This window comes from Quercus lobata, chromosome 6 (genome assembly GCF_001633185.2).
Source record: "Quercus lobata isolate SW786 chromosome 6, ValleyOak3.0 Primary Assembly, whole genome shotgun sequence".
Classification (NCBI taxonomy): Eukaryota; Viridiplantae; Streptophyta; class Magnoliopsida; order Fagales; family Fagaceae; genus Quercus; species Quercus lobata.
Genome location: NC_044909.1, coordinates 27326400 through 27353103, shown reverse-complemented (window position 1 = coordinate 27353103; position 26704 = coordinate 27326400). Strand labels below are relative to the sequence as shown.

The 26704-nt window shown below is 35.8% G+C and overlaps 1 protein-coding gene and 1 long non-coding RNA gene across 2 annotated transcripts; one reads left to right on the top strand and one right to left on the bottom strand.

The window, feature by feature from the left end:
* Positions 1-1542: 1542 nt before the first annotated feature.
* On the top strand, positions 1543-16463 carry LOC115994045 (protein transport protein SEC23). Its single transcript, XM_031118057.1, has 12 exons — positions 1543-2597; positions 2673-2846; positions 3897-4058; positions 6789-6931; positions 8501-8576; positions 8717-8889; positions 9010-9091; positions 10862-10939; positions 11619-11780; positions 11880-12143; positions 13171-13275; positions 15817-16463. Exons 1-12 carry the CDS (start codon positions 1785-1787, stop codon positions 15961-15963), a joined length of 2379 nt encoding a protein of 792 aa, XP_030973917.1. The 5' UTR covers positions 1543-1784; the 3' UTR covers positions 15964-16463.
* A 2340-nt stretch (positions 16464-18803) lies between these two features.
* Positions 18804-19653, bottom strand: LOC115993983. Its single transcript, XR_004093106.1, has 2 exons — positions 19558-19653; positions 18804-19176 (listed from the first exon to the last, which is right to left on the bottom strand). It is a non-coding gene; the product is annotated as an uncharacterized LOC115993983 (long non-coding RNA).
* Between the last annotated feature and the right edge of the window lie 7051 nt (positions 19654-26704).

Here is a 26704-nt window from a genome sequence, read left to right as displayed (position 1 = left end):
GTCTTTTTGGGATGACATTTCACCCAAAAGAGGTAGGTAAAGGGCTGGAACTATCTGATGCATGCCATAGAGGTAGGTAGAGAAAGGAGTTCGAGCCCTTATCCATTCGGGTTAAAGTAGGAAAGGTGAGTGGAGAAACAAAACAAAGTAGAGTTTTATCCTAGAACGGAGAGTGGTACAGCAAGTACACTCTAAGCAGAGGTAGTGGCTGGGCAACCAACAGGTTAGTGAGCAATCTTGAAAGAATGCCTACAAGATTCCAAAAGCGATTGGTGAAGCCTTAGGGACAAAAGTGAGAAATCTCATTGAATGAATTCATTATAAAAGGAAGAGGTAGCCAAGATGGAAGGGAGGAGGAAGGAAAAACCCATGATGAGATAATAGCAAGAAACTAGAAGTAAAAAGAACTGAAAGAGAGAAAGAAAGTGGTAAAAAGGAAGAGAGAAAACATAGCAGAAATGGGGACATGCATCAATAGACTTTCTTTTCCCTCCTCTTGACAAACCCACTCTCTAGAGCTCTACAAACCATAACCCATAACCATTTAGGTCATTCCTCCAGAACGAACAACTTTGATGACAGAAGCTTATAACAAGGTTGTCCGTGTTGGAGTTTGGATCCCTTCTTGGACCTTTTGCTGTTGAAGGACTTGACCTAGGATTGAGAGAGTGAACTTACGTTATTTCACCTGCCTAGAGTTGTTGTCATCGTCCTGCTGTGGCTTCTTTTAACTTGCTTAGCATTCTTATTGTTGTTTGTTCCGCTGTAGTATTTTACATTGTTGGTTTTTCTGCCGTAGCACTTCTTTTATTATATTTGTTATATAAGTTTTTCTGCCGTAGCACCCTTTTATTATATTTGTTGTATCAGTCATTCTACCGTGGCATCTTTTATTGTACTTGTTGTATCAATTGTTTTGTTGTGATTTTCTTTTATGTTTTTGCTGTATCAGTTATTCTGCTGCGATGTTATCTGCTGTGTCCGCCGAGGCACCCAATCTGCTGTAGCACTTTTCGTCTTGTCTAAACATCAAGAATGTTAGGCTCGCACACAAGCTGACCTGCAGTATAATCCCATTCCACAGGACCTAGTGTAGCAGAATGGGCTTGGCCCATCAAACACACAAAAAAAAAAAAAAAGGCCCCATGAAAAGTTAAGTAAATTCAGTAGTCGGTAAAAAAGAAAAGAAAAGAAAAGTAAAAATCAGCTGGGATCTGATGGTGTTTTTTTTTTTTTGGTACGTTTGTTTGTTGGGATAAACAGTTAAAAGCACATCCTTCAGGCTCAAATTTTGAGAGGGTGAAATTGTCGTAAGCTTCTTCACAAGCGGTAAAAAAAAAAACTAAATAGTAAAAACGGCCTGTAATAATAATAAAAAAAAACAAAAAACAAAAAACAGGAGAAAAGAACAAGTAGAAAGAAAGAAGAGGGTCCAGCTACGACATATTATAGCTTGTAGGCGTTACAGTACATAAAAAGAAATTGTTAATTAAATCAATTCAATTGCCTTTTATTCATTTCTATAATTGTCTGCCTATTATACTCACCATCAGATCCAGAATTTAGCTAAATAAAAAAAGAAAAAAAAGAAAAAACATACACATACACGCACAAACAAACCACTACTCAAGAGGCAGAGCTGAAGGCAGCGGTGACCCCTTTGCTTGTGTCCATCTTATTCCTCCTCATCAGGCTCAAGGGGTCGCCTCTTTTCTTTTTTCTCTTTTACCTATCTCTAGAAAACAAACAAGTTCTCTCTCTCTCTCTCTCTCTTATTCTCAAACATGTCGGAAATGGCGAACACAGATCCCGAGGGAATCGACGCAGTTCGGATGAGTTGGAACGTGTGGCCACGAACGAAGGTTGAAGCGAGCAAGTGCGTGATCCCACTCGCTGCCTCCATTTCTCCGATCCGTCCTCACCCTGACATCCCCACGCTCCCCTACGCTCCGCTTCGCTGCAAAACCTGTACCTCAGTTCTCAACCCTTACGCTCGCGTCGACTTCGCCGCCAAGATCTGGATCTGCCCTTTCTGTTACCAGCGCAACCATTTCCCTCCTCACTATTCCATGATCTCCGATACCAATCTCCCCGGCGAACTCTACGCTCAATACACCACCGTGCAATACACTCTCCCTCTTTCTCCCCATAACCCTAACCCTAACCCTAATTTCAACGATCCTTCTATGGCTCCTCCGCCACCGGTTTTCGTTTTCGTTCTCGATACTTGCATGATCGAGGAGGAGATGGGCTATGTCAAATCGTCTTTGAGGCGTGCGATCGGCTTGTTGCCCGAGAACGCCCTCGTTGGGTTCGTTTCATTTGGGACTCAGGTTCAGGTTCATGAATTGGGGTTCTCCGATATGTCTAAGGTTTATGTCTTCCGTGGGAGCAAGGATGTTACAAAGGATCAGATTTTGGAACAATTGGGACTCGGCAGCAGCGGCGGCGTTTCCGCAAGGCGATCCGTTGGTGGCATTGGAGCAGGAGCAGCAGGGTACCAGAAGGGAGGAATTCCCATTGGATTTCCCGGTTCTGGTTCTGGCGTTACGCGGTTTTTATTGCCCGCCTCGGATTGCGAGTACACTCTCAATGCTGTGAGTTTCGGGATCCTTTGTTTGTTTGAGATTGATAATTGGGATTTTATTTTGATGTGTTGATTTTGATTTCAGCTGCTGGATGAGCTACAAACGGATCAATGGCCTGTTCCACCGGGGACTCGGGCTTCACGGTGCACGGGAGTGGCTTTAAATGTTGCCGCAGGGTTGCTTGGAGCTTGTTCCACCGGCACTGGTGCTCGAATTATAGCTCTAGTTGGTGGTCCTTGCACGGAAGGACCTGGCACGGTAAAAACTATTATATCAATGTTGTTGCTACTAATTTGCGCCTGATGTTGTCTTACAGTAATTCACCGTTTTATTGGTGTTGAGTTGTCAATGTTCTTTTGCTGTTAAGCTACCCTTGTTGTTGATATACTTTTGGGTTGTACTAGGAGTGTATGATACTGTGGAATTAGATCTTGGTATCTAATCGCTGTTATTTTGCAATGTGGCTGAATTTGGCTCATATTAGTAGGATTTTATTTCAATTGTAATTTTATTTTTTTTGTAATTGTAATTAACTACTTGATGCCACTCTTATGGTGCGAGACATACTCTACTCTTAGGTCTTGTTCTTTTTTCTTTTGTGGATTTAGTGTCACACATTGGGTCTTGTGTTATTATTAATTGAATTCTTACTTGCATTTCTATATTTAGTTGGGTTAGTGCCAATTTAATCATGGCCTTTTATATTTTTGTTTATATGCCTCTATTATCAAGCTTTTCAGACACCACTGCTTTAATGGTTTCAAATCTATATAATGCCAACCTGGGCCTGCCCATTTAGCACTTGTGCCAAGGCTAAGGCACCTAGAATTTTCCTATTCAATGCTTCTTAAGTCAAATATGAGAATTTTTTATGCTCTAATCTCATGGAAAAAACAAAATTCCCCCTTGAACTTGAATTTTCTTATTGTAAAATATTATCTTTTTATGTCAAGTTCTAGAGTTCACGATGTCGCTTTTGATTTTGTCTCCGTACGTCACCACTCCATCTTCCAAGTTTCTTTTTTTGAAGTATATATTTTTACATTTTGAATAAGCAGTTTCTTTTTTTATTTTACTCTATGTACATTATTTGCCCGTGCAATCCTGTGTCCATATGTTTGCCCTCTATTTATTTTCCAATTGCACCACCTCTGTGAATACTGAATAGTCACATATGCTGGCCTATGCAGCATGAATTAATATTAGGGAAAAATGGTGGGGTCTTGTGTAAACTGATTTATGCTCAAGGGTGTGATATTCTTGTAAGATCATGATGGTAAAGATATTGATTTTGATAAAGTTTTGTAGATTGTGTCGAAAGATCAATCAGAGCCAGTGCGATCACATAAAGATCTCGATAAGGATGCGGCACCGTATTTTAAGAAAGCGGTCAAATTTTATGAAAATCTTGCAAATCAACTGGTCAGCCAGGGTCACGTTTTGGACCTCTTTGCATCTGCACTTGATCAGGTTTGTGTTAGTTTGCAGTTTAATTCTGTAATGACTTCTAAGATTCTTTTCTTTATTTTTTTATTTTTCAATTTTCATGTAATTTCACAAACTGGATCATTGCTTGTGTTTTTATTTTTTCACCGTGATTATTTCTTCAGTCAGTTAGGTCATGTAAGATACATTCCTTTTTTTAAACATATTATGAATTGTGGGTCCTGCCACTTTCCTCATGGTAACCTTTTTTATTTATTTATTTTTGATTGGTAAGTTACACATGCATCTAGTTGGTTTTGAACCAGTAGCTCACCCTCCATCCCATTGTTATGGAAGGACGAAGTGCCAATTGAGATAGAGCTAATTTGCCCTCATGGTAACTTAACGTGAATAGCTTACATGTGGAATAAATGGTACCATATATGAGGGTTTTTATTCCCCTAATGGACCTCATTTGAGAAGGAAAGGTAGGGTTTTTGAGCTTTATGTTCAAATACTGTAACGAGCCACTACAGCTGTAAAGAAATCATGAATGCCTGTGTAATTTAAAGATTTAAATTATTCATTTGAAATGACTTTTACGTTTTATTTTAAAACTTAGCCAGTTGGCATAGATATATTTTTTTAATATATCAAAGAGTTTTTTTATCACTGGTTTCAGGTTTAAAGTGTGTTTACACATCTTTTTTATTTATATTTTTTTTGATAAGTAACGTAAGAATATTATTAATAATAGGAAAAGTGCCAAACCAAGTACATTGGGGATGTACTATGGGGGCACAAATCAGGAAACAAAAGTACAATGGTCAAGAAAAATAGGAAAGGAAGAACAAGAAAAATGAGAAAAGACCACACTCTATTCAAAGAGAGTTTGCAAGAAAAAAGACTTAATCTCTATCAAAGAACGTTCACAACCCTCAAAGCTTCTAGCATTCCTTTCACGCCAAACTTCTAGCATTCCTTTCACGCCAAACGCACCAAATCAAGCAATGAGGCACTAATTTCCAAACATCAATGTGATGATGTCGTGCAAACTTTCCTTGCCAAGCCTCAAACAACTCAAGAACAGTATGAGGCATAACCCATTGAATACCAAACAAGCAAAAAACCAAAGACCACAACTCCCAAGCTATGGAGCAAAGAAGTAGAAGATGATCCACCGACTCCCCACAACTCTTACACGTATAGCACCAGTCAAGCACTATAACACGTCTTTTACGAAGGTTGTCTATTGTTAAGATCTTATCTAAGGAAGTAGACCAAGAAAAGAAAGCCACCCTTGGAGGAACCTTCGAGTGCCATATCATTCTCCATGGGAAGGAAACAAGATTAGGAGGATAGAAGGAGCTATAATATCCTCTAACCTTAAAACCTCTATTCCTTGCAGGCTTCCAACAAACCTTATCTGGGCCAAACCCCTGCCCTGTCGTGGAATAGACCAACCCCAAGGCTTCTTCTTCCCAATCTTGTGGTGAACGACGAAATTGCACATTCTAGTGAAACCTTCCAGCAGACCAACCCATAACTTCAGCTATCGAGGAATCCTTTGACCTACTAAGACAATAAAGCTCTGGAAAGGCCTCTTGGAAAGTACAATCCCCGCACCACACATGCTTCCAAAATTTCACTCTAGTACCATCCCCCACATCATATACAAGGAGTTTAGAGAAGTTCAACCAGCCACTTCTAATGTATCTCCATAGGCTGACCCCATAAGGACTTGTCACCTTTTTCATACACCAACCACCCCAAATATTCCCATATTTTGCCTCTATAACCCTCCTCCATAAAGCATTAGTCTCCATGCCATACCTCCACAACCATTTTCCGAGCAAGGCAGAATTAAAGCTTCCCAACCGTCTTATACCCAACCCCTCAACCTGCAAAGGTTTACAGACCTTGGCCCAACTAACTAAATGTATTTTAGGTTCACCACCAATCCCATTCCACATAAAATCTCTGTAATTTCTCTATACGCTTTGCCACCTTACCCGGTAAAGGAAGAAGGGAGAGAAAGTATGTAGGTAAAGATGAGAGTGAGCTTTTAATGAGTGTCACCTTACCCCCTTTTAATGGGATTTTAATGAGCTTTAATCATTGGTTTTCAGGCTCAAAGTTTGTTTACATGTCGTTTACATGTTTTATTTATATTTATATTTTTTTTACTTATCAAAATTTTTTATTTTGAATTTTAATGTACTTGTTATTTTCCTGATGTTTGGTGGAAGGGAGATCGCCGGAAATGTATGGAGAAGGATATCTGAATCAAGGCAGCAAGACCAGTAAAGGGTCCCACTTGATTTATTTAATTAAATGACTATAGCAAAAATATTCACCTTGAAACATAAACATATTTAATGTATATAAGAAATAATATCCTCTATACCTTTTGAAATCTGTTTTAGGTCATTTAATTAATATGCAAGAGATTTGTTCTCTGTACTGTTGCTTTTTCTATGGATTTTCTTGACAATTGATTGCAGTGGGATACTGTTTAAAGTAATACCTTATGTGTAATATGAGAATTTTAGGGGCTTCTTCAGCCTTTGATTCTTCTACTGCTTTTTTAAGGATATTCTTGGCATATTTTTTCAGATTATCTTTAAAAGCAATATTGTTGGCCTCCATGACAAACTTTTAAATGCTTATAACCAATTAATAATTAGGTTTCATAGTATGTTCTTGATCAGGATTTTTATGTACTGTAGATTGAACGGGATTATGCTTTGACTCTTGGGCATTTTAAAAATGTAGGTTGGGGTTGCGGAAATGAAAGTGGCAGTTGAAAAAACTGGTGGCCTTGTTGTTCTGGCTGAAAGTTTTGGTCATTCTGTATTTAAAGACTCTTTCAAGCGTGTATTTGAAGAGGGAGAGCAGTCTCTTGGCCTTTGTTTTAAGTGAGTTCATCATTATGAAACTTTTGAGGTTTACTTGTCTTCTTCAATAGCTTTTGCCCCTATTTCTTCTTGGTCTTTACTTTGTGGCTCTTGCATCTTTTCTATTTCTTTAGTACCAATTATGCTTAGTTACAAAAATGTTCCATACTGTTAATGCAGCAGCATTGGGATTATGGTTGTTTGATTCTGACTTTGGACCATATAGATCTAGCTGTTTACATGTGATGGAGTACTGGTGGCTTTAGAAATAGTTTTCTAATAAGAAACATGATTAAAAATAGGGAGGGATTAAAAATTCAATTAGAAGAATGCAGCATCTGTCAAAAGCAGGGAAAGAAAGGAAATGAAAAAGGATATAGAAAGAGATTCTATGCGATAGAGAAGGCAGAGCAAGAAAAGATTGATGCAAAAGCTTCTAATATTGAGTTAACATTAAAGCAAGGGAAAGCTTCTAATAGCATGCCACCTCAAGGAGAAATTTTTTTTTTGGCTGGAACAAGGAGAAATTGTTGACTATTGAAACATCTGATCTTAGCAAAGAAGTGAAATTGCTCTTCTTATTTAAGAATGCATACATAAATAACTTTTATAAAAAAAAAAAAGATATATACATGTCAAGTTACACCTAGTGTAACTTTAAGCAATATTAAACCACATAAAATAATTTTTATTGGATTAATGTTTGGAAAATCCCACTATTATATAACATTTTCTATATGTTTTTAATATGTACGTCAAATTTTGTATCAATCAAATGTTATTTACTATCAAATTCATAGACTCATCTTTTATGCATAATTTAAAAAAAAGAAAAAGAAATTTGCACATTTTTTAGAGTGGCTGACCTAAGTAATTTGTTGAGATCCATAGCCAGCACTAAAAATTTGGAATTAAGGCTTCTTGTTGTTGCATAGTTATCGATCTTTGATTATCTTGAAATTTTGCTAGTATCAGGTTATAAGAAGAAATGTAATCCAAATGGTAGATTATTTTAATATTTGCATCCAATAACATCGCTTAAAGTTACACCAGGTGTAACTTGATCCCAACTCATATATATATGTGTATACTTTTCCTAAGAGCAGGACAATGTAAGATCTATTGAGATTAATGATAACTTGCTGTAGCTCAATTGACACCCTCTCTTGTCATAAGTTCTAGGTGGAGGGAGTGTTTGTGGGTTCAAGACCTATTTTTTGCGTAACTTACCAAATAAAAAAAAATGATAATTTTCTGTAAATGCAAATGTCTATCCTTAGTGCAACCCTTTACAACAAAGGATTCAATTCAGGGAAGAGAGAAGTAATAAATGTTTGTGAAGTTACTTATAAAAGAAAAATGTTCTTGAAGCTCAGTTCTCTAGAAAGAAGGGGAAATGATAAGAGGATAGTCTTGGAGCTCAAGTTCTAGCACCTGTGCCTTGTACAATTCTTCACACGCATGTACACTTAACAATCTTTTATACGTTTCTTCTGCTACTTATGCCCGTGTGCTGTGATTTGCCCCATTATGGCTCTTATTTAGGTTGTAATTAAATTTTTAAGCTCACTCACAACTTATTTGTTTCAGTGGCACACTCGAGATCAACTGTTCAAAGGACATCAAAATACAGGGTATAATTGGACCTTGCACATCTTTGGAAAAGGTCAGACTAGTTGATATTTCAAAACCTATTTTCTTTAGCTTGATAGCATTGTATTTTGAGTTTGTTTAAGGCAAACGGAAAGAAGATTGAATCAAACCTGGAATGGTGGATTTTTATGCTGATTGTTGCAAACCTTGCAGAAAGGACCTGCTGTTGCTGATACTACCATTGGGGAAGGAGGTACAACAGCATGGAAATTATGCGGTCTTGATAAGAGTACTTGCTTGACGGTGTTTTTTGATCTCTCATCAAGTGATCGATCAAATACTCCAGGAACTGTAAATCCACAGTTGTACTTACAGTTCCTTACAAGGTATGTTGGAATCTTGTATCTTTGACCATGTGTGTATTGTTGTGTGTGTGTGTGTTCATATGTGTGCCTCTTTTTTTTTTGAGTGCAATTAACTTTTGACTGTCTTATTTGTAATTGCAGTTATCAAAACCCTGAGGGTCAATTAATGCTTCGAGTTACAACCATTAGTAGAACATGGATAGATAGTGCTGTTAGCTCAGAGGTTTGCAAATTTCGGTTTCATATCTTTTTTATTTTTTATGCCACGTATGTCATTTGTCTACTACTGTTCAAAACATAACCAAACTGTGTGTGTGTGTGACTGATACTGATGAAGCTTAGATTTCTTTGATTTTCATTTCTTTAGCTCTCCTCTTTTTTTCTTCTTATATATATATATGTGTGTTAAGACTGTTTTCTAAGGTGTGAAACCTGGAAATTTATGTGAGACCTGCTGGTCACTGGTGTTGCATTTGTAAAAATTTTGGTTAAACAGTTGATAATCTTCTATTTCATTGTTTGATGGCTGCAGAGATGTGATCGCTTCTTAAGCAAAGGGTTGTTAAATTGCTTGCTTAGAAAGGGCAATTTGATTGTCATAGGAGTGGTGATATTTGGAATTCTATTCCACATTGTCTTATTCGATCTAATTGGAGAGAATGGAGTTGGAAATTCTCTGGTGTAGAACATTCTCTGACATCTCTTGAGGCTTCTTTTTTGAGATTATTGTAGTACTGGTTGTCAGCTTTATGCATTTTTCTGTCTTCCTCTTTGTTTTTTGGATTGTTTATGTTTCTTAGAGATTAATCCTGTAGATGTTTTGTGTACTTGGGTGTTTCTCTTTCTAATGAAGTATCTACTTAGCAAAACTACTGAAACACTGTATACTTTTTGGGAAAATTTGTCTTTAATAATATGGGCAAGCCAAGGTCCTCTTTAAGAATCTTTTTGTTACGTTGTAAAATAACATCATGTAAGAAACTTTTTCCGAAGCAAGTATATCAGTGGTAATAAAAATAAAGTCCCAGCATTATTGTTCCAAACTTGACAATAACAATGTGGAAGCCCAAGTGGAATAATTGCCTCCAAAGAGGCAAATATGTCTCATTAGATGTGTTTGACATGTTTGTTCATAGGAGGCACCACAGTAAAACTTTTTGAGTTCACTCATGGCTGTCTTGTGGATGAAATTTGGGTTGTTAATGGGAATATAAACTATGCTTTATTTATTTGTTTTTATAACTGAAGTTCATTGGAGGCTTCTTGAAATTTTCTATAAATTTTTGAAAGTACGCTAATTATCTTTTCTAATAAGAGTAAGATGTCTATCAGGATAATATATTTTTTATCCTTTCATCTTCTAATGTGTCCTTGCCATGTTGTTTCATGTCACTAACAATTCTTCATGTTTGTATGTTCTTAGTGTGAGAATAATGGTTAAGTGATTAAATTCACCGTCTTCTATTATCTTAAGCTTTTGGGACTAGTGATAGTTTATTACTTAGTTTAGTGAATGTGTCCTATTATGTGTCCATGCCACATTAATGCAACTTTTATTCCTTAATGATTGCCTTCTCACAAATGATCACATTATAATATGCCTACTGAGCTGATTTAGGCCTGTGTTCAATGGTTGGCCTTATTTAGGAGCCTGAATTTTTTGTTGCCAGATATTTAGATCTACTTCGCAGTCGAAACAATTGATCTTGTTCCAACATCTTGTTAGATGTTGTCTATGAGGTCTAGCTCAAATGGCACCTCTCCTTGTAAGAGCCCTCCTTCTAAGAGCAAGGTGGAGGGTAAGGTGATGGATTCCAAATGCATTGGGTAGAATGTAATTTACCAATAAAAAAAAAGGTTCTGGATAGTTGCTACTAACTTCCTATTAAATCTTGTTTTATGTTGCTCCATAAGTACAGTTTATAATTTAAGAATGTGTAAGAAATCCACCAAGTGGATCTTGATGCTGACAGGGAACATGCTGCCTTTACAGGAATTGGTACAAGGATTTGACCAAGAGACGGCTGCTGTGGTAATGGCAAGATTGACTTCCCTGAAAATGGAAATAGAGGTATGTTTCTTGTTTTGTCAATAGCTGTTGATTTTTCATGTATTTAGCGATCATATGTATTTCACCATCTGTTGTATCCATGATCACTCAAATACGCACGTGTTTAATTTGCATCAAGCTATATTCTTGTTGGAATAGATGATAGTGGGACTTCAAAGAAAAATGGAAGATTGAAAAAATATAGAGTTTTTATGTGTAGAACCAATTACAAAGATATATCTGTTGTATCCATGATCACTCAAACGCGCATGTGTTTAACTTGCATCAAGCTCTATTCTTGTTGGAATAGATGATAGTGGGACTTAAAAGAAAAATGAAAGATTCAAAAAAATATAGAGCTTTTATGTGTAGGACCAATTACAAAGATATTTGAAACCGAAATTTTATTTTAGATCTCTGCTGCATCTGGACTTCTGATTTTAATGATCAAAATCCTTTTAATAAGATGAGTTTCTTAGTCATATTATATATTGGATATATTTATTATTATTATATTTAAAGAACGGTGTACTACTATTTTTAGCATCTTGCTTGTGAAAAACATGAGGATTTTGAATGATTTGCTTCTTTGTTAGTTCAACTATAGATTTGTCATATGTTCTGTAATGAGGCTCTGCAATGTTAAAACAAAGTAGCCCAGCTTATAATTTATAATTTTATTTTCTTTTTTAATAATCAGGAAGGGTTTGATGCTACACGGTGGTTGGATCGGTCTCTTATTCGTCTCTGTTCTAAATTTGGTGACTACCGGAAGGATGATCCAGCATCTTTTCAATTAAACCCATCATTTTCACTGTTCCCTCAGTTTATGTTTAATCTGCGACGATCACAATTTGTACAGGTACTCATAACTTAGTGATTTTCTTTTTCTTCTCTTTTCCTTTTTTCTCTTATATATTACCTGATATGTACACATGTCTAACATCCTTGTTTCTGGCAGGTTTTTAACAACAGTCCAGATGAGACTGCCTATTTCCGCATGCTGTTAAACCGGGAAAATATTGCCAATGCTGCTGTTATGATTCAACCGTCATTAATATCATATTCATTCAATTCGCTGCCTGCACCAGCATTGTTGGATGTGGCTTCCATTGCTGCTGACCGTATTCTATTGCTGGATTCTTATTTTAGTGTTGTCATTTTCCATGGAATGCAAATAGCTCAGTGGCGTAATGCAGGATACCATAATCAACCAGAACACATGGTATCTACACTTAATTGTGCTGGAAATTGTTCAAATTTTGGAAGTTGGTCTAAAATTTATCGTCACACATACCTTTAGTAGAGATTATTGTAACTAAGCCTTTATAAATGTCATGGCTCTTTCCTCTTCTTCTTGGGGTGGGTTTTTTTTTTTTTTTTGGGGGGGGGGGGGGGGGAGAGATAGTATTGATTAAGGTTGTGTTTGGTTCGTGTAAAAGCATTTCCGGAAAATATTCCATTTTCCAGAAAGGAAAATATTTTCATGTGTTTGGATGCATTTCAAAAAAATTTCTGAAAAATATTTTCTGGTGTTTGGAAAAGAAGAAGGAAGAGACAAACTCAGAAAAACACGGACAAAACCCAGAAAAAAATCATCAACGATCGACGCTCGACTGGCTAGTTCGACGAGGGGCGAGATCGCGATCGACGCTCGACTGGGTTTGACGGCGCGGTGCTTCGCGAGATCGCGATCGACGCTGATCTCGCGAAGCGCCGATCATGATCTCGCTTTCGTGCCGATCGCGATCTCGTGAAGCACCGCGATCTCGATTGACGCGCGGTGCGATCGTCTGGTGCGTGCGATCGAGTGGAGCGGCGCGGCGCGGTGCGGTGCGAGATTGACTGGTGCGTGCGATTGGTGCGGACTGGAGCTCAGGGTTTGCCGGCGATCGTCGGATTGGACTGGACTGGACTGGAGCTCGGGGGCCTCTTCTTCCTCTCACTCTCTCTCTCTCTCTCTCTCTCTGTGTCCGGAATTCATTTGAAGTGAAAATAGGAACAGAAATTCATTTCCGTGGTCAAAGTCTATTATTTTCGGTCAACTGAAATTGATTTCCGGAAAATTCTATTTTCCGGACCAACCAAACACCCGCATTTCCGGAAATGATTTTCACCCAAAACAAACACACCCTAATCCACAACTGAAGTTGTTACTTAACCTTCGTTTTGTGATTGGTTGTTTGTGTTGTGCATATGTGTAATTAACTTTCACATCTAACTGATAACCCAAATACATGGTTTCCCTTCAGGCGTTTGCGCAGCTATTGCAAGCTCCTGGTGATGATGCCCAAATGATCATTCGGGAACGTTTCCCTGTACCTAGATTGGTGGTTTGTGATCAGCATGGTTCCCAGGTTAGTACATTTATTGTAAATTTCATCTTTTTAAAAGCTGTATTTCCTTTATTGCTATTAATTCTTCTTCCAAAGTGCGGTTTCTTCTAATTGTTGTTGATGCATAATTACTAATTCGCCTCTAGCCAATGAATCTTTACCAGAAGCTAGCTATGCTGTTGCTTGTGTTTAATATTCATTCATAACAGTAATATAGTCTTCATTGGGAAATGAAATACTGGAATTCTTTTACTTGGTTGATCAAACAGCCATTTTAGCCTGCAAAATGGTAGCTAACCCTTGCCCTCCCCAAATCTCTTCCCTCTCATGGCATGAATCTAAGACCCACGGTGGGAGAGTAACGAGAGTTGGAGATAGCCATTAATTTCATTGCAATTTTTAACTTCTATTAGTAGCTTTAGGAATTCATTTTTATGAAGCATGAGCTCTATTGTTGTTAAGTTGACCAACTACATGTATATTCTACAATTTTAATAATTTTTGAAATGGCTTAAACTTTTTTCTATGACATTACACTTTGGGATATTTGGGGGTGTTGAAATGGAATAACATTGTTGCAGATTATGCTCATATCTTCAGTTCTAAGAGTTGGCTATATGTTCTGCTAAGTTACTCTATTTATATTCTTCTGGCAAATTGATGTTGCCTTCCAAGGATACTCTTATTTTCTTTCTTCACTTATTTTAGAATGAGTGATGTTAGAGATGCTACAAATTTTACTACATTAGGCTTACAAACTAATGTGTCACCAATTGCAAAAAAGTTATTCAAACATTCATTTATTAGGTTGTTGAAGTGTACCAATAACATTCATCATTACATCAGTTTGTAAACCTTTTGTAATAAAACTTGTACTCCCTCCATCCCAAATTCTGGTCCTCTATTCCATTATGAGATGTCCCAAGATGTAGTCATCTTTGAAAAGAATATAAATAAATTTCCTAACTTACTAATTAAAAAAAAATCCTAATTTACTTTTTACTTTAATAAAAAGATCAATACCATTCTTTCCCTAGAGTTTAAATTAATGAATGGTAGTTTTGGAAACTTGTACCTTTTAAACTAAAATTTAACTAAAAAACAAAGCATTAAATGATGTTCTCTTCAAAAGTTGGATTTTCTAAATAGGACCAACAATATGGGATGGAGGTACAAGTAACTTTGTAACTTTCGTTTTTCAAAAATAATTGATCTTTGAGGGATTATTTTATAAAGTATTTATGCTTTAGATTTTTCGTAAAGTTCACGCCAAAGCTGCTTATCTTCCTTTTGTCTTGGCCAAAGTAAATTAGCTTCTCTCCTTGACTGTTTTTCTGTATTCAATAATTTATTTGTCTTTTCCATTATTATGCTTCAAGAAATTAAATCTTGATTTTGATATTGTAATTGAGGAATCAAATCATCTGTAATCTGAATCTCAAGACTGGGCTTAAAGGTTGTGCTCTGTAAATAAATTTCATCGAATTTAATGAAAAATGTTTGTTGTTTGCATTGTCCTTCAAAAGTTATCTGCTCATTAACTTACCGATCACACTGTTAAATAGAAGATTATTCCTAAATAGATTTAGTTAAAGTCACTATTCAAAATGTAGCAAAGAACACTTTTTTTAATTGATTGAATTGGTGGCTGCTTGTCAAAACTAGAGTTTTTTCTGATATGGGTTTAGGTAGTACAAGAAGTCCCCTTCAGACTTCTGAAGTGTTCAAAAACATGTGCTTTCCATGACGTTTCCCCATTCATATGTATTGTAATTTATAGTTTCCCTTTTCCTTCAAAATAAATTCCTTTGTTTGAACTTAAAACTTAAAAGGAAAGAAAAGCCACCTAACTTGGGGCCTGTTCTGTTTACTACATAAATCTTTCTTGACTTGAACTTTTTCATGAAATATCCATGGGATCACCATCATGGAAGTAGTTACCTTTAAGTTTTATTTCAAATCGCAGTCAAAAGAAAGATGACCCGGCAATGTTATGGGTATATGATTCAGTTGCAATGATGAAAATATTTGGAGGACCTTTTGGATTAACCAATCTTTATTTTGAGAACTGGGCACCATGGCACTCTATGTGTTCACTTTGGTTATTTAATGTATTTTGTGTTAACATCTGTAAATTTAAGCCAGTAATTTCAGCATTTCTTGAAATTCTGATCTTGGTTCAAGTGATAAAAAGATTGGGTGGGATAGGATTAGGTTTGATGTTCAGATCCTCCCAGAAAGTAATATCTCTGTCTCGTGTATAGATATGACCGAGAGGTCTTTAAATACCCACCATGTGCAATACCATCAACTGTTGGCTAATTGATGATTGATATTGGTCCCAGAGTTAGTCTGGTGACCTAAACTATCTCTTTTTTTCTGTGTGTCTCTGTTTTTTATTTATTTTTAATTTAAAAGATTTACTTAAGATATACTGTTCAAAAGTCTATTCTATATTTTGACGTGATGCATTTGCATTTCAAAGTGTGGTGGATATGATTTCTTTAACTTTCACCATATGGAAATTAATATAGTTTCATTACATCATCCCATGCTGAACAGGCTAGATTTTTATTGGCGAAGTTGAACCCATCAGCTACATACAATAATGCTCATGAGATGGCAGCTGGGTCGGATGTGATCTTCACAGATGATGTGAGTCTTCAAGTCTTCTTCGAGCATCTTCAGAGGCTGGCTGTGCAATCTTGAGAGCAGAAAAGGGTTGAGATTTATACAGTATTCTATGGGTTTTTGTTGTAAGGGGAACTCCCTGTCCTGTATCCTCCTGTTCCATTTGGTTTTTTTTTTTTTTTTTGACCTTTCTTTCCATAGATTTTAAAGATGAGAGATCAGACCCCACATTATTTGAAATAAGAAAGCCAATGGTATTCTTTGGGGTTCTGGGGAGGTGTTGCTTCCTTGAAAGAATAAGGGACAGATGTGAGTTGAGTTTTGAGTTATACGGAAAGAAAGGTATAATCAGAGTGTAACTTAAGAGGTTGTTCAGTAGTGTAGCCAGTTAGGAAGATACTTATATCAAATGATATTCTTTTCCTCTCCTCTCCTTTCCCTTCTATTTTTTTTTAAATTTTTTAATTTTGTATTCACCGATATCATAAGTATGCTTTGTGTATCTGAAGTTTCTAAGTTATATACTCAATGGGTTGATGCTTCTGGGTTGGAAAGTTCAGGAGCGCTAGTCATTTGTTCATCTTCATCTCTCTCTTTGCTTAGCAGTCAACACCCTCTACTCAGAGAACACCTTTTCTTCTTCTTCTTTTTCTTTTTTTATCAAATTCATTTTTATTTATTTACTTACTTCTATTTGCTCGCATTCCTTTGTCTGACTGGGCCAAATGACGGAATGACGCATTAATCTCTGACGCGGATACTTGACAAGGAAAAGGGGACGGAAAGGAATCCAGCTAAAAATGGAAGAAAATTGAAAGATTCAATGAGAGAGGGGGGATAAATGCCGAACTATTGAATACTACGAGGATTAAGAAATCTATATCAAAATCAAAGAATGGTCTAAAATGACCGCACAAGAAAGGTCTCCTACTTAAACTTGTCCTCGATTCGAGCGGGCATTACCTGTCATGACACACATCGAATGGGATAATCCTTGAACTGGGGCCTGCTCTTCTAACCATCACCTTCCTTTATATCCTCACTTTTTTCTTCTTTCTGAACGGAAAAACATCATTAGCAATTTAGCACGATTATGTTAATTTGAAATTCGATAAACACTTGCTTATCTGCCCCCCCCAATTCATCCCCCCCCCCCCCCTCTAAACCAAAAAGTTATCGTTAGAAATTTAGCATGCTTAAGAGCATTAGCATCAGGTGTGCCAAATGCTACATTTTTAGCATTTGGCACACAAAACACCAAAAAAAACCTCCCACATCAAATGTTCTAAATGTTTAACATTTTAGCATGGATGAATGATACTGTTCCAAATTTGGAATAGGACAAAAATGGAATAATTTTTTTTTAAATTTTTTAAATTCTTCTCTCTCTCTCTCTCTTTCTCTCTCTCACATGTTTTTTTCCCTATTACTCTCAGCCTCTCCTCTCTTCCTTTGCCACTCAGCCTCTCTCTCTCTCTCTCTCTCTCTCTCTCTCTCTCTCGAATGTGCTGGGGCCACCAGTGTCTCTCATCGGGCCGCTGATCTTGCCATTATCTTTTGTAGCAGTTGTTGTATGGATTTTTTTTTTGGTTACTGTGGGATGGATGGGGTAGGTTGCAGTGGGTCTTCGACAGTGGTGGGTTTGCGAATACAGTGAGTTTGGATCTAGTGGTGGGTGGTGGTTTTGGGCTGGGCTTGGCTAGCCATTGGTGGTGGGTTGCATTGCAGTTTGTGGGTTTATGTTTGCAGCTTGGGGTTGGGTTGATTTTGGTGGTGTTTTGTATTTGGGTTATTTTTGGTGGTTGTGGTGGTGTTTTGCTGGTGGTTATGGGTGGTGATCACGGTGGTTTTGGGTTGTGGTCATGAAGGAAGCTTTGGTGATTGGATTCTAGTTTAGAGAGAGAGAGAGAGAGCTTGTATAAAACCTTATAGTATTTCTAAGATATTAAACCTTATATTATTTCTAAGATATTTAAGGTTTACATCTCTTCTTCCCATAATAAGTACACATTATGAATAAGAAATTGAGTGAAATGGAATATATCACAGCCTTCCTACTCTATTTAAAAATATTTTTAAAATAAATAAAAAAGAAATAATTTTACTGGCAATACACTTCAGATTTGATTTTTCTTTTTCTTGAAACAGAAATAAAATCTATGTTTCCCCTTTTATTTGACTAGAATAAATGAAGTGAATAAAATAGAACGAGCTTTATAAAAAATCCCTACCAAGGAAATAAATGGATATCTATTAAAAAATTTATTTCATTACATATTATATATTTACCACTTTTTGCAAATGTATTCAATATTTACCATTTTTTTTTAATGTTTACAATGTAAATTTACATTGAAAGTACAATGTAAATATATAAATTTTTTTATTTTTAATGGCAAATGGTAGCTTTTTGAATTAATCAAATAGATTTAGAGTAATTATAGTAAACCTATCTGTGGTATAGCCCATATTTACGTTACTTCCCCATGGTTTGAAAGGTGTCACTTTACCCCCATGAGATTTATTTTGTTTGTCTACTATAACCCATCTATGTTAAAAATTAGAGAAAATATGTATTTTTGTTCTTTTTTATGTCTTCCCAAAACAAAAAATACATACAAAAATAAGAGATAACAAGATAATAAAAAAAAAATGAAGGGTTTTGTAAAAATCAAGAACTTCCAACCGAAACATTCATCCAACCAAAATTAAAATCGTCCTACCAAGACAATCATGCTCATGAAACACCACATTTTCCCAAGAAACAAAGAGGTTCAACCACCATCAAACCCAAGGAGAAAGAGAGAGAGAGAGAGAGAGAAAAGAGATATTAACAACACCAATAGCAAAGGTGCACGATAGAGTAAAGGCATAAAGTTGGTTTCCAAGGGGATTGCAAGAAATATTGCAGGTGGAGATTGTTAAAACTTGAACTCGAATGTGTAGCCTCCATTACCAAAATGAGAACAACTTAAGTTGTATTGAATGTTGATTAAGCTGCACATGCTTGCATTTTAAGAATAAAATTGAATTTGGCTACACCTGGCATAGCTGATTTCATACAAAAAATACAAGTAGAATACAATTTTCAACCGATAGTGCAACTACTTACAAATTGGTATCTAGCAAGACTAGCATGTCAATATATCATCCTTAGAACCATACAATGTAATTGTACTAGATGGTAAACCATGTTCACAGATTCCTCTCCAACCTCCGCTCCCCCCTTATGCTCCAACTTCCCAAGCGGCACCAACACAACCTTATACCCTTGCAATTTATGCTCGATTCCTGAACAAAATACTGAATTGTTTCAGAAAAGAAAAGGAAAAAAAAAAAAAAAAAACTTTTTTATTAATGACCCAGGTAAGAGAAAGAGGTAGAGATAGAGACACAAGTCAAATAAAGAGAGAATTTTGATTTTTCAGGTTTGTGGGTTTTTTTGGTTTGGCTTTGAAATATGAATTTTTTGATGTATATAAAATACCTAGTAAGCACGGGTGTGGCTCCAGGGGGAGCCGCACCCGCACCCGACACGCACGAACGCGCTATGCGGTTGTCGACGCGGCTGCACGCGCGTCAGTGGTGAGTCCCTTTTTTTTTTTCTCGTTTTTCGATTTAGGTCGAAATACATGTTTAAAAAAATAAAAAATAAATAAAAAACCTACAAACCCAGGTCACCACCATGTCACAGGTCGCCATTTTTCTTCTTCTTCGTTTCGCACTGGTCTTTCCCTCTTTTAATTTATATTTCTACTGTCTTCTTCTTCTTCTTCATTTCGCACTGGTCTTTTCCTCTTTTAATTTATGTTTCTATTGTCTTCTAGAGTCTAGTACTCTTTTTAGGTTTCAACTTTTAGTCTTTTACAAAGACCACACGTTATTAGTTTTGGAAATTACAAAGAAATTATATTAAAAAAAAAAAAAAAAAAAACCTAAGCAACTGTCAGACTAGGTAGTACCTACAGTGGTATAGAATATATATTAATGCTTATTTATACGAACAAAAAAGAGGTATTATTATTAGGAGAAGTAATTGTTTACAATGTTTTTAAAATAAATTATATGTTTAAAGTTTTTATTTGTTCTAATTTGAACTTACAACTGAAATTTAATTTTTTTGCCCATCAATATCAACTAATCTGTCACTTTGAATATGTTATGAAAATATTGTGAACACAATATTTTTTTATTGTTATGCATTCACTTTATTATCTACTATTACTCTTAAATTGGTATATGTTTACCATTATATGAAAAAAAATATGTTTAACAATATATAGAAAATATAAATAATAATATATTTAATATTTTATTAATAAACGTATCCTGCTGCACTTGTACCATACTTTTTCAAAAATGGCCAAGTCGCCGCACGACACCTACACCCAAACCCAAATCCACACCCATGCTTCCTAGTAAAATACACAAAAAATAAGACCCAATCCAATTGCTATGTGCTAAGATTTATTTTGGGTTTTTCGTTTGATTTTGTTGCATTCTTGTAATTGTTGCTATGAGTTTTGAACATAGGTTTTCAAATATTAATTTTTACAAAACTCTTACTTTTTGATCTTGTTTTCTCTTGTGTTTTTATGTTTTATTATTATTATTATTATTATTATTATTATTATTATTATTATTATTATTATTTTATAGAGGAGAGAAACATAAAAGAGGTGCAAAAATACATATTTGCCCATGTTTTTAATAGAGGTGGGTTACGGGAGATAAACGGAGCAAATCTCAAGTAGGTAAAGTAACAACTTTTAAACCACAAGTAAGCAACGAGAATTTGAGCCAAACCACAAGTGGGTTTACTATAATTTACCCAATATATTTCTTGCATCCTCATAGAAGAATAATTGTCAATTGGGATTCTTTTGACCACACTCTCATGGATTATTTTCTAGAACTCCTATTCTAGCTAAACACCAAGGACGGAGCCATTCTTTGGCTTTGGCGCCCCCCTAAATTTTGGCAAAAAAGTTAGTAGTAGTAGCAGTAGTATATATATATATATATATTTATAGTAACTGATCTAGAGACTAGAATCCCAAAATACAAATTAGCAAGTTCAAAAAAATTAGCCCAATCACAAAATGACCAAGAGAAAAGCTAAAGAAAATTTAGCCCAATCAAACAACTTTAGACCCAGCCCTTGAAAAATTTAAACAAAACCAATATGAACTCAATACCACAACAGTATCCCAAAACCATTCCATCAAATTCCAAAAAAAAAAGAGCAAAAAGCTAATCAAAGATGCTTGTGAAGGCGTGACTATGTGAGGAGGCAAAGTGAAAACATCAGCAATTGGTTAGAAATAGCCAAAGTGGGTGACCAATTCAATGGTATGTTGCAACTTGTGAGCTTGCATCTCTCTCTGGTGTCTCTGTTGTTGTTTTCTTTTATTCCCTAGACTTTTCTTTCTCTATTTGAAATTTGATAGCATTTCTTATGTGAGTAATGAGTGGTGGGGCTTTAAAGACTAGAGGGACTCCATTGAATATGTGGTGTTAGTGTGTGTGGTGTGTTACGGACTTAAAGCATTCCCATTAAGGATTGCATATGCTAAAAGATGCTTTTTTTAGCATTTATAACCCCAAAAACTTGCTCCATCAAAGATTGCATATGCTAAAAAATTTGCAATCTTGCTACAATGAGCTCTTATTTTTGAGACCGCATTGTAGCAACATGCTATCATTTTTTATTAATTTCTTTCTCTCTCTCTTCTGTGTTTGTCTCCTTCCCAAATCTCTTCTCACTTCTCCTCTGTCACTCCATCTCACTCAAGCTTCTTCCTCTCCCTCTCACCATCTCAGCCAACTCTTTCACCACTACAAATTTTTATTATTTCTTTCTTCCTTTTCACTTTCTCTTGTGCTCTCTGTCCCTCTCTCCTTCTGGTGTCTCTCTCTCAGGCAAGCCCTCCATAGCTCGCCAAAACATGCCGCCGTTATTCTCCAAACCCATATGCTTTCTCCTCATCACCATCATCCCTATTATCTCCATCCCCATTGTCCAATCCGAATACAATTCCTCCACCATCAGATTACCCTCTGATCTCTGCACTAACTCCATACCCACATGCCACCGCTGATCTCGTGCTCTCTGTCCACTCCTTCTTACTCTTTCTTTCATTTTCCCTCCGCCTCTCTGTTTTCCTTTCTCTCTGCATCTCGATTTTATGGGTCTTGGGTGTGGCCGGGATGTGATGTTGGGTGTGGTTAGGCTGTGGTGGTTTTTCGTGGATCGTGGGTCTCTACGGTGGTTCGTGATGGGTCTCTGTAGTGGTTTGGTGAGTGGGTTTTGCGATTTGATATCAGTAAGTTTTAATTTCAGTGGTTTTGATTAATTTTGGTGGGTTCTTGATTTCGGTGGTTGGGTTTGTGGGTTGATTGGGGTGGCTTTAGGTGCTAGGTGTGGGTTGATTGGGGTGGTTTAGAGATGGGTGTGGGTTGATCGGGGTGGTTTTAGGTCTTTGTTGTGATTTTTGTGATTCTTTGATGGCTTTGGATGTGGAGTGTTTTTATTTTATTTTATTTTATTTTATTTTATTTTATTTTATTTTATTTATTTATTTATTTTTTTGCTGTTGTTTTTAGTTGTGGCGATGGTGGGTGTAATGGTGGTTGTGATAGGTGGATATGGTGGCTAGCGGCGCTAGGTTGTGAAAGAGAGACACAGAGAAAGAGAGAGGAAGAATAAAAAATGATAAAGAATGAATATTTAAATGAAGTTTTTTAAAAAATAGAAGTTTTGATATAAGGGATATTGTAAAGTAGTGTGTTATATGTTATAAAATTGGGTTTTGAGATGGTAAATGCTAAATTTTTTAGAAGTGTTGATAGGAATGCTCTTACAGTGCGTGTGGTGTGTTATAGTGTGTAGGGTTATTTTATTTTATTTATTTTGTGGTATTATGTTCAAAAAAAGCAAAGTAGTACTATACTAGTAGTTATTAAAAAGCAATAAATAATAGTTAGTGAACTTCGTGTTTGGTAGAGTTAAAATCCACTATGGTTATTCATTTTTAATTTTTAACTTAATTAGTTGGTTGATTAGTTAAGAAACTATTGGAATTGTAATGGGATCAACGTTGTTATTCAAGTATGATCAACATAATTACTCAATTAGAATGTGATTTTCTAATGGACTGTTTGATAATGTATATTGAAAGGGAAAGAGAGATGCAAATTTTATATGTGATTTTTGGGATTTAAATAAATGCCGAGTTCCATCATGAAACAGATGACATAGATTGAAGAGAGAGGAAGAATAAAAAATGATAAAGAATGAATATTTAAACGAAGTTTTTAAAAATATAGAAGTTTTGATATAAGGGATATTGTAAAGGAGTGTGTTATATGTTATAAAATTGGGTTTTGAGATGGTAAATGCTAAATTTTTTAGAAGTGTTGATAGGAATGGTAGCTTGGATTTTCATGAAAAAATTTGTGTTAGAGTTTTGACACCACCCCCCCCCCCCCCCCACCCCCCAAAATACAAGTTATGCAGGGTTCCTTCATTTATGTAGCTTCTTGTATCTCCCACAATTTTAGTGTGCGTTTGACTAGAGCTTATTTTTAGTAGCTTTACTTACAAATAATGTAAAACAAAAGACTAAAATGACACTAATTACACAATACATGATCAGTAACACTAATTACATTCTTAACTAACTCAACAAAATTCAAAGTCTCCAAAGAGCACCCCACATTAATTTAATTCATATTAAGGACTGTAAAAAGCTTAATTAGAAAGCCACTCCACAATATTGAACATAACGTCAAGGGTATATAATGGTACCTCTATACGCTATTATTATTATTAATTAATGTTTTTTTTTTTTTTGAGAGTGATTATTAATTAATGTTCTATACGACAAGAGACTATAATTAACAACCAACAAGGTACACACCGTTATCAAAAAAAAAAAAAAAAAAAACCAAGGGTACACAGCAATCTATCTTGACGGTCCAAACTTCACCATAAATTGCAATCAAATTTGAGATTTTGATGGTTGAAAAAGAGATATGGGCTCCCATCTCTACCTACACCAAAAATTGATTAGTATCTTGATTTGATTATAAAGAGTTATTATTAGGAGCGGACATCATAGGTTGAAATTCTCTCAAAAAAAAAAATTAAGACTCTTCTATTAAATTAAATTAAAAGAAATGTTATGTCTACAAAAGTTTTACAATAAATCTTAAATGACAGATTGTTATTGAAGGGAAAAATAATAATTTCAGTGGTGGGTTCAAATGAGAAGAAATAACAACTTACCAACTAAGATTTGTAGTGGAAATATTGTGGATGTAGCTAGCAATTCTCTTAAATTAATACTAGCCTTTGCGCACGCACGTGCTCAAAGGCTTTTCTATTTTTTTGGGTAAAGGTTTATAAATTTGCATCTATTATAATTTAGAAATATATTTTTTCTATTTTTCAAAAAAAAAAAAAAGGGATAAACTTTAGAGATAAGTAGTAACTGTAATTTCTTTTTTGAATGTGAAGGGAAAAAAAATCCTAAATTTTAGAAATTCTCTTTTTGAATTCAAAATAAAATTTGTTATTTGACATTTATGACCCTATTTCTAAATGAAGTTACCCTTCATTAATGAGAATATTTTTAAACCACATAAGAGTCTAGTTGAAAGAGAGTGAAAGCTCAAATTAGTGTGAAAATACTGAAGCTTGTTCAGACCCCAATTTTAATTGAAGAGGAAATTGAAGAACTCGGTGAAAAACCTCTCTGCGACCCTCCAAGTTGAAATCGATCTACTAGTGAATAAAGTTGGAGTATTTGAGCCTAGTCTACCCCATGCACTTGAGCCCTCCAAGTTCTTGCTACCAACGGACTTCTTGAAGTCATTTCTTCACTAGCTTTCCGGATCCCACAATTTAGCCTGATTGCATTCGCCACTTAATGACTCATTCCAATGCTTTCCAAAGGCACCAAAACTTGACTCAACACTCAGATTAGGTGTGGTAAGTGTTTGGGATAAGAACCTCTCAAGGATGTAGAGATGGAGAGGTAGGAGTAGAGGAAAACCAAGAGAAAATGTGTAGATGATTATAGGTATAACAATCTCTAACTCTCAAGTGTTTTTACTAGGGTTTTCTCTTTGAAAAGCACTCCTTACATTTTGTGGGTGTAAAGTTGTGATTTCCAACTAGCCTTTGTTGGCTTTAATTCTATGCCAAATTTGATTGTAATTTCTTTAATCATTTCCTTGTATTTATGTGGGTTTATTTGTAATAGATGAGTGTGAGAGATTGGTGAAGAATCAAGTTTCAAAGATGAATCAGTGCAGTTCACGACTAGCTTGCGAGAAACTCATGAGAAGAGTAACTCGCGAAAAGGCCATGTGTGAAGCACATGACTGGAAGTTGAAGAGTCACGTTAGGTTGTCAAGTTTGCGAGTGTTTCGCGAGAAGGGCCATCTCGTGAAACATTTTGTTTGGCAAAATGATAAGTTGCTTTACCAAATTCTTTACCCACACTATAAATACCCCCATTACTCACGAATTGTAAGGAATGCTTTTCGGAGAGAAAACCCTAGTAAATACACTTGAGAGTTAGAGATTGTTATACCCACAATCATCTACACATTTTCTCTTGGTTTTCCTCTACTCCTACCTCTCCATCTTTACATCCTTAAGAGGTTCTTAGCCCAAACACTCACCACACCCAATCTGAGTGTTGAGTGAAATTTTGGTGCTGTTGGGAAGCATTGGAAGGAGCCATTTAGTGGCGGATGCAATCGGGCTGAATTGCGGGATTCAGAAAGCTAGTGAAGACAAGATTTCGAGAAGTCTATTGGTAGTAGGAGCTTGGAGGGCTCAAGTACATGGGTAGATTAGGCTTGGAAGGTCGTTTGTTACTCGTGTACTCCAACTATATTCACTAGTGGATCAATTTCGACTTGGAAGTTCGTGGAGAGGTTTTTCACTAAGTTCTTCAGTTTCCTCTTTAATAACATATCTTAGTGTTATTTTGAGTTTGTATCTCTCTTCTCTACTCTTTAAACTTTTCATTTATTATTCATTGTGGTTGGATATGGTTTAGAGTAGTGTTACCGGTTTATTACGCATATTTACTCGCAAGATGGTCTTTCTTGTGAAATACTCACGAGTTTGACAGTTTGGCATGACTCTTTAGCTTCTACTCATGTGCTTCACACGTGGCCTTCTACGGGTTACACTTCTCATGAGCTTCTCGCAAGCTAGTTGCAAACTGCACTGAATCTTCTTTGAAGTTTGATTCTTCACTAATATCTTACACTCATCCCTTACAATTAAACCCACATAAATACAGGGAAATGATTGAAGAAATTACAATCAAATTTGGCACGGAATTAAAACCAACAAAGGCTAGTTGGAAATCACAACTTTACAAAGAGGAATCCTCTTATATATATATATATATATATATATATATATATAAATTAATATGATTAAATTGAAAAATTAATCATATTAATTTCAAATTAACTTTGCCTGTATTAAGGCATATGGTACTCAGTTTTGTTGGTTCACGGGTCTTATTGCTGCTAATTGCTGCCTATATAAACAAGTGCAGCACCTATCAGAGTCCAAATCTTCTATCTCATGTGTTGTGCTCCACTCCATACTCCACCAATAATATTTCAACAGTTGGTCTCTTTCTTTTAGTGAGATAACGCCTTTAACGTTAGTGAGATAATGCTTCTTTCTTCTGGGGTTCCCTAAATTCAATATCTTCATTATCTAATTTTTGTCTCTTCCGTCGCTCTTGTTTTTTGTTTTGTTTCTTCTCTCTATGGTCTTAAT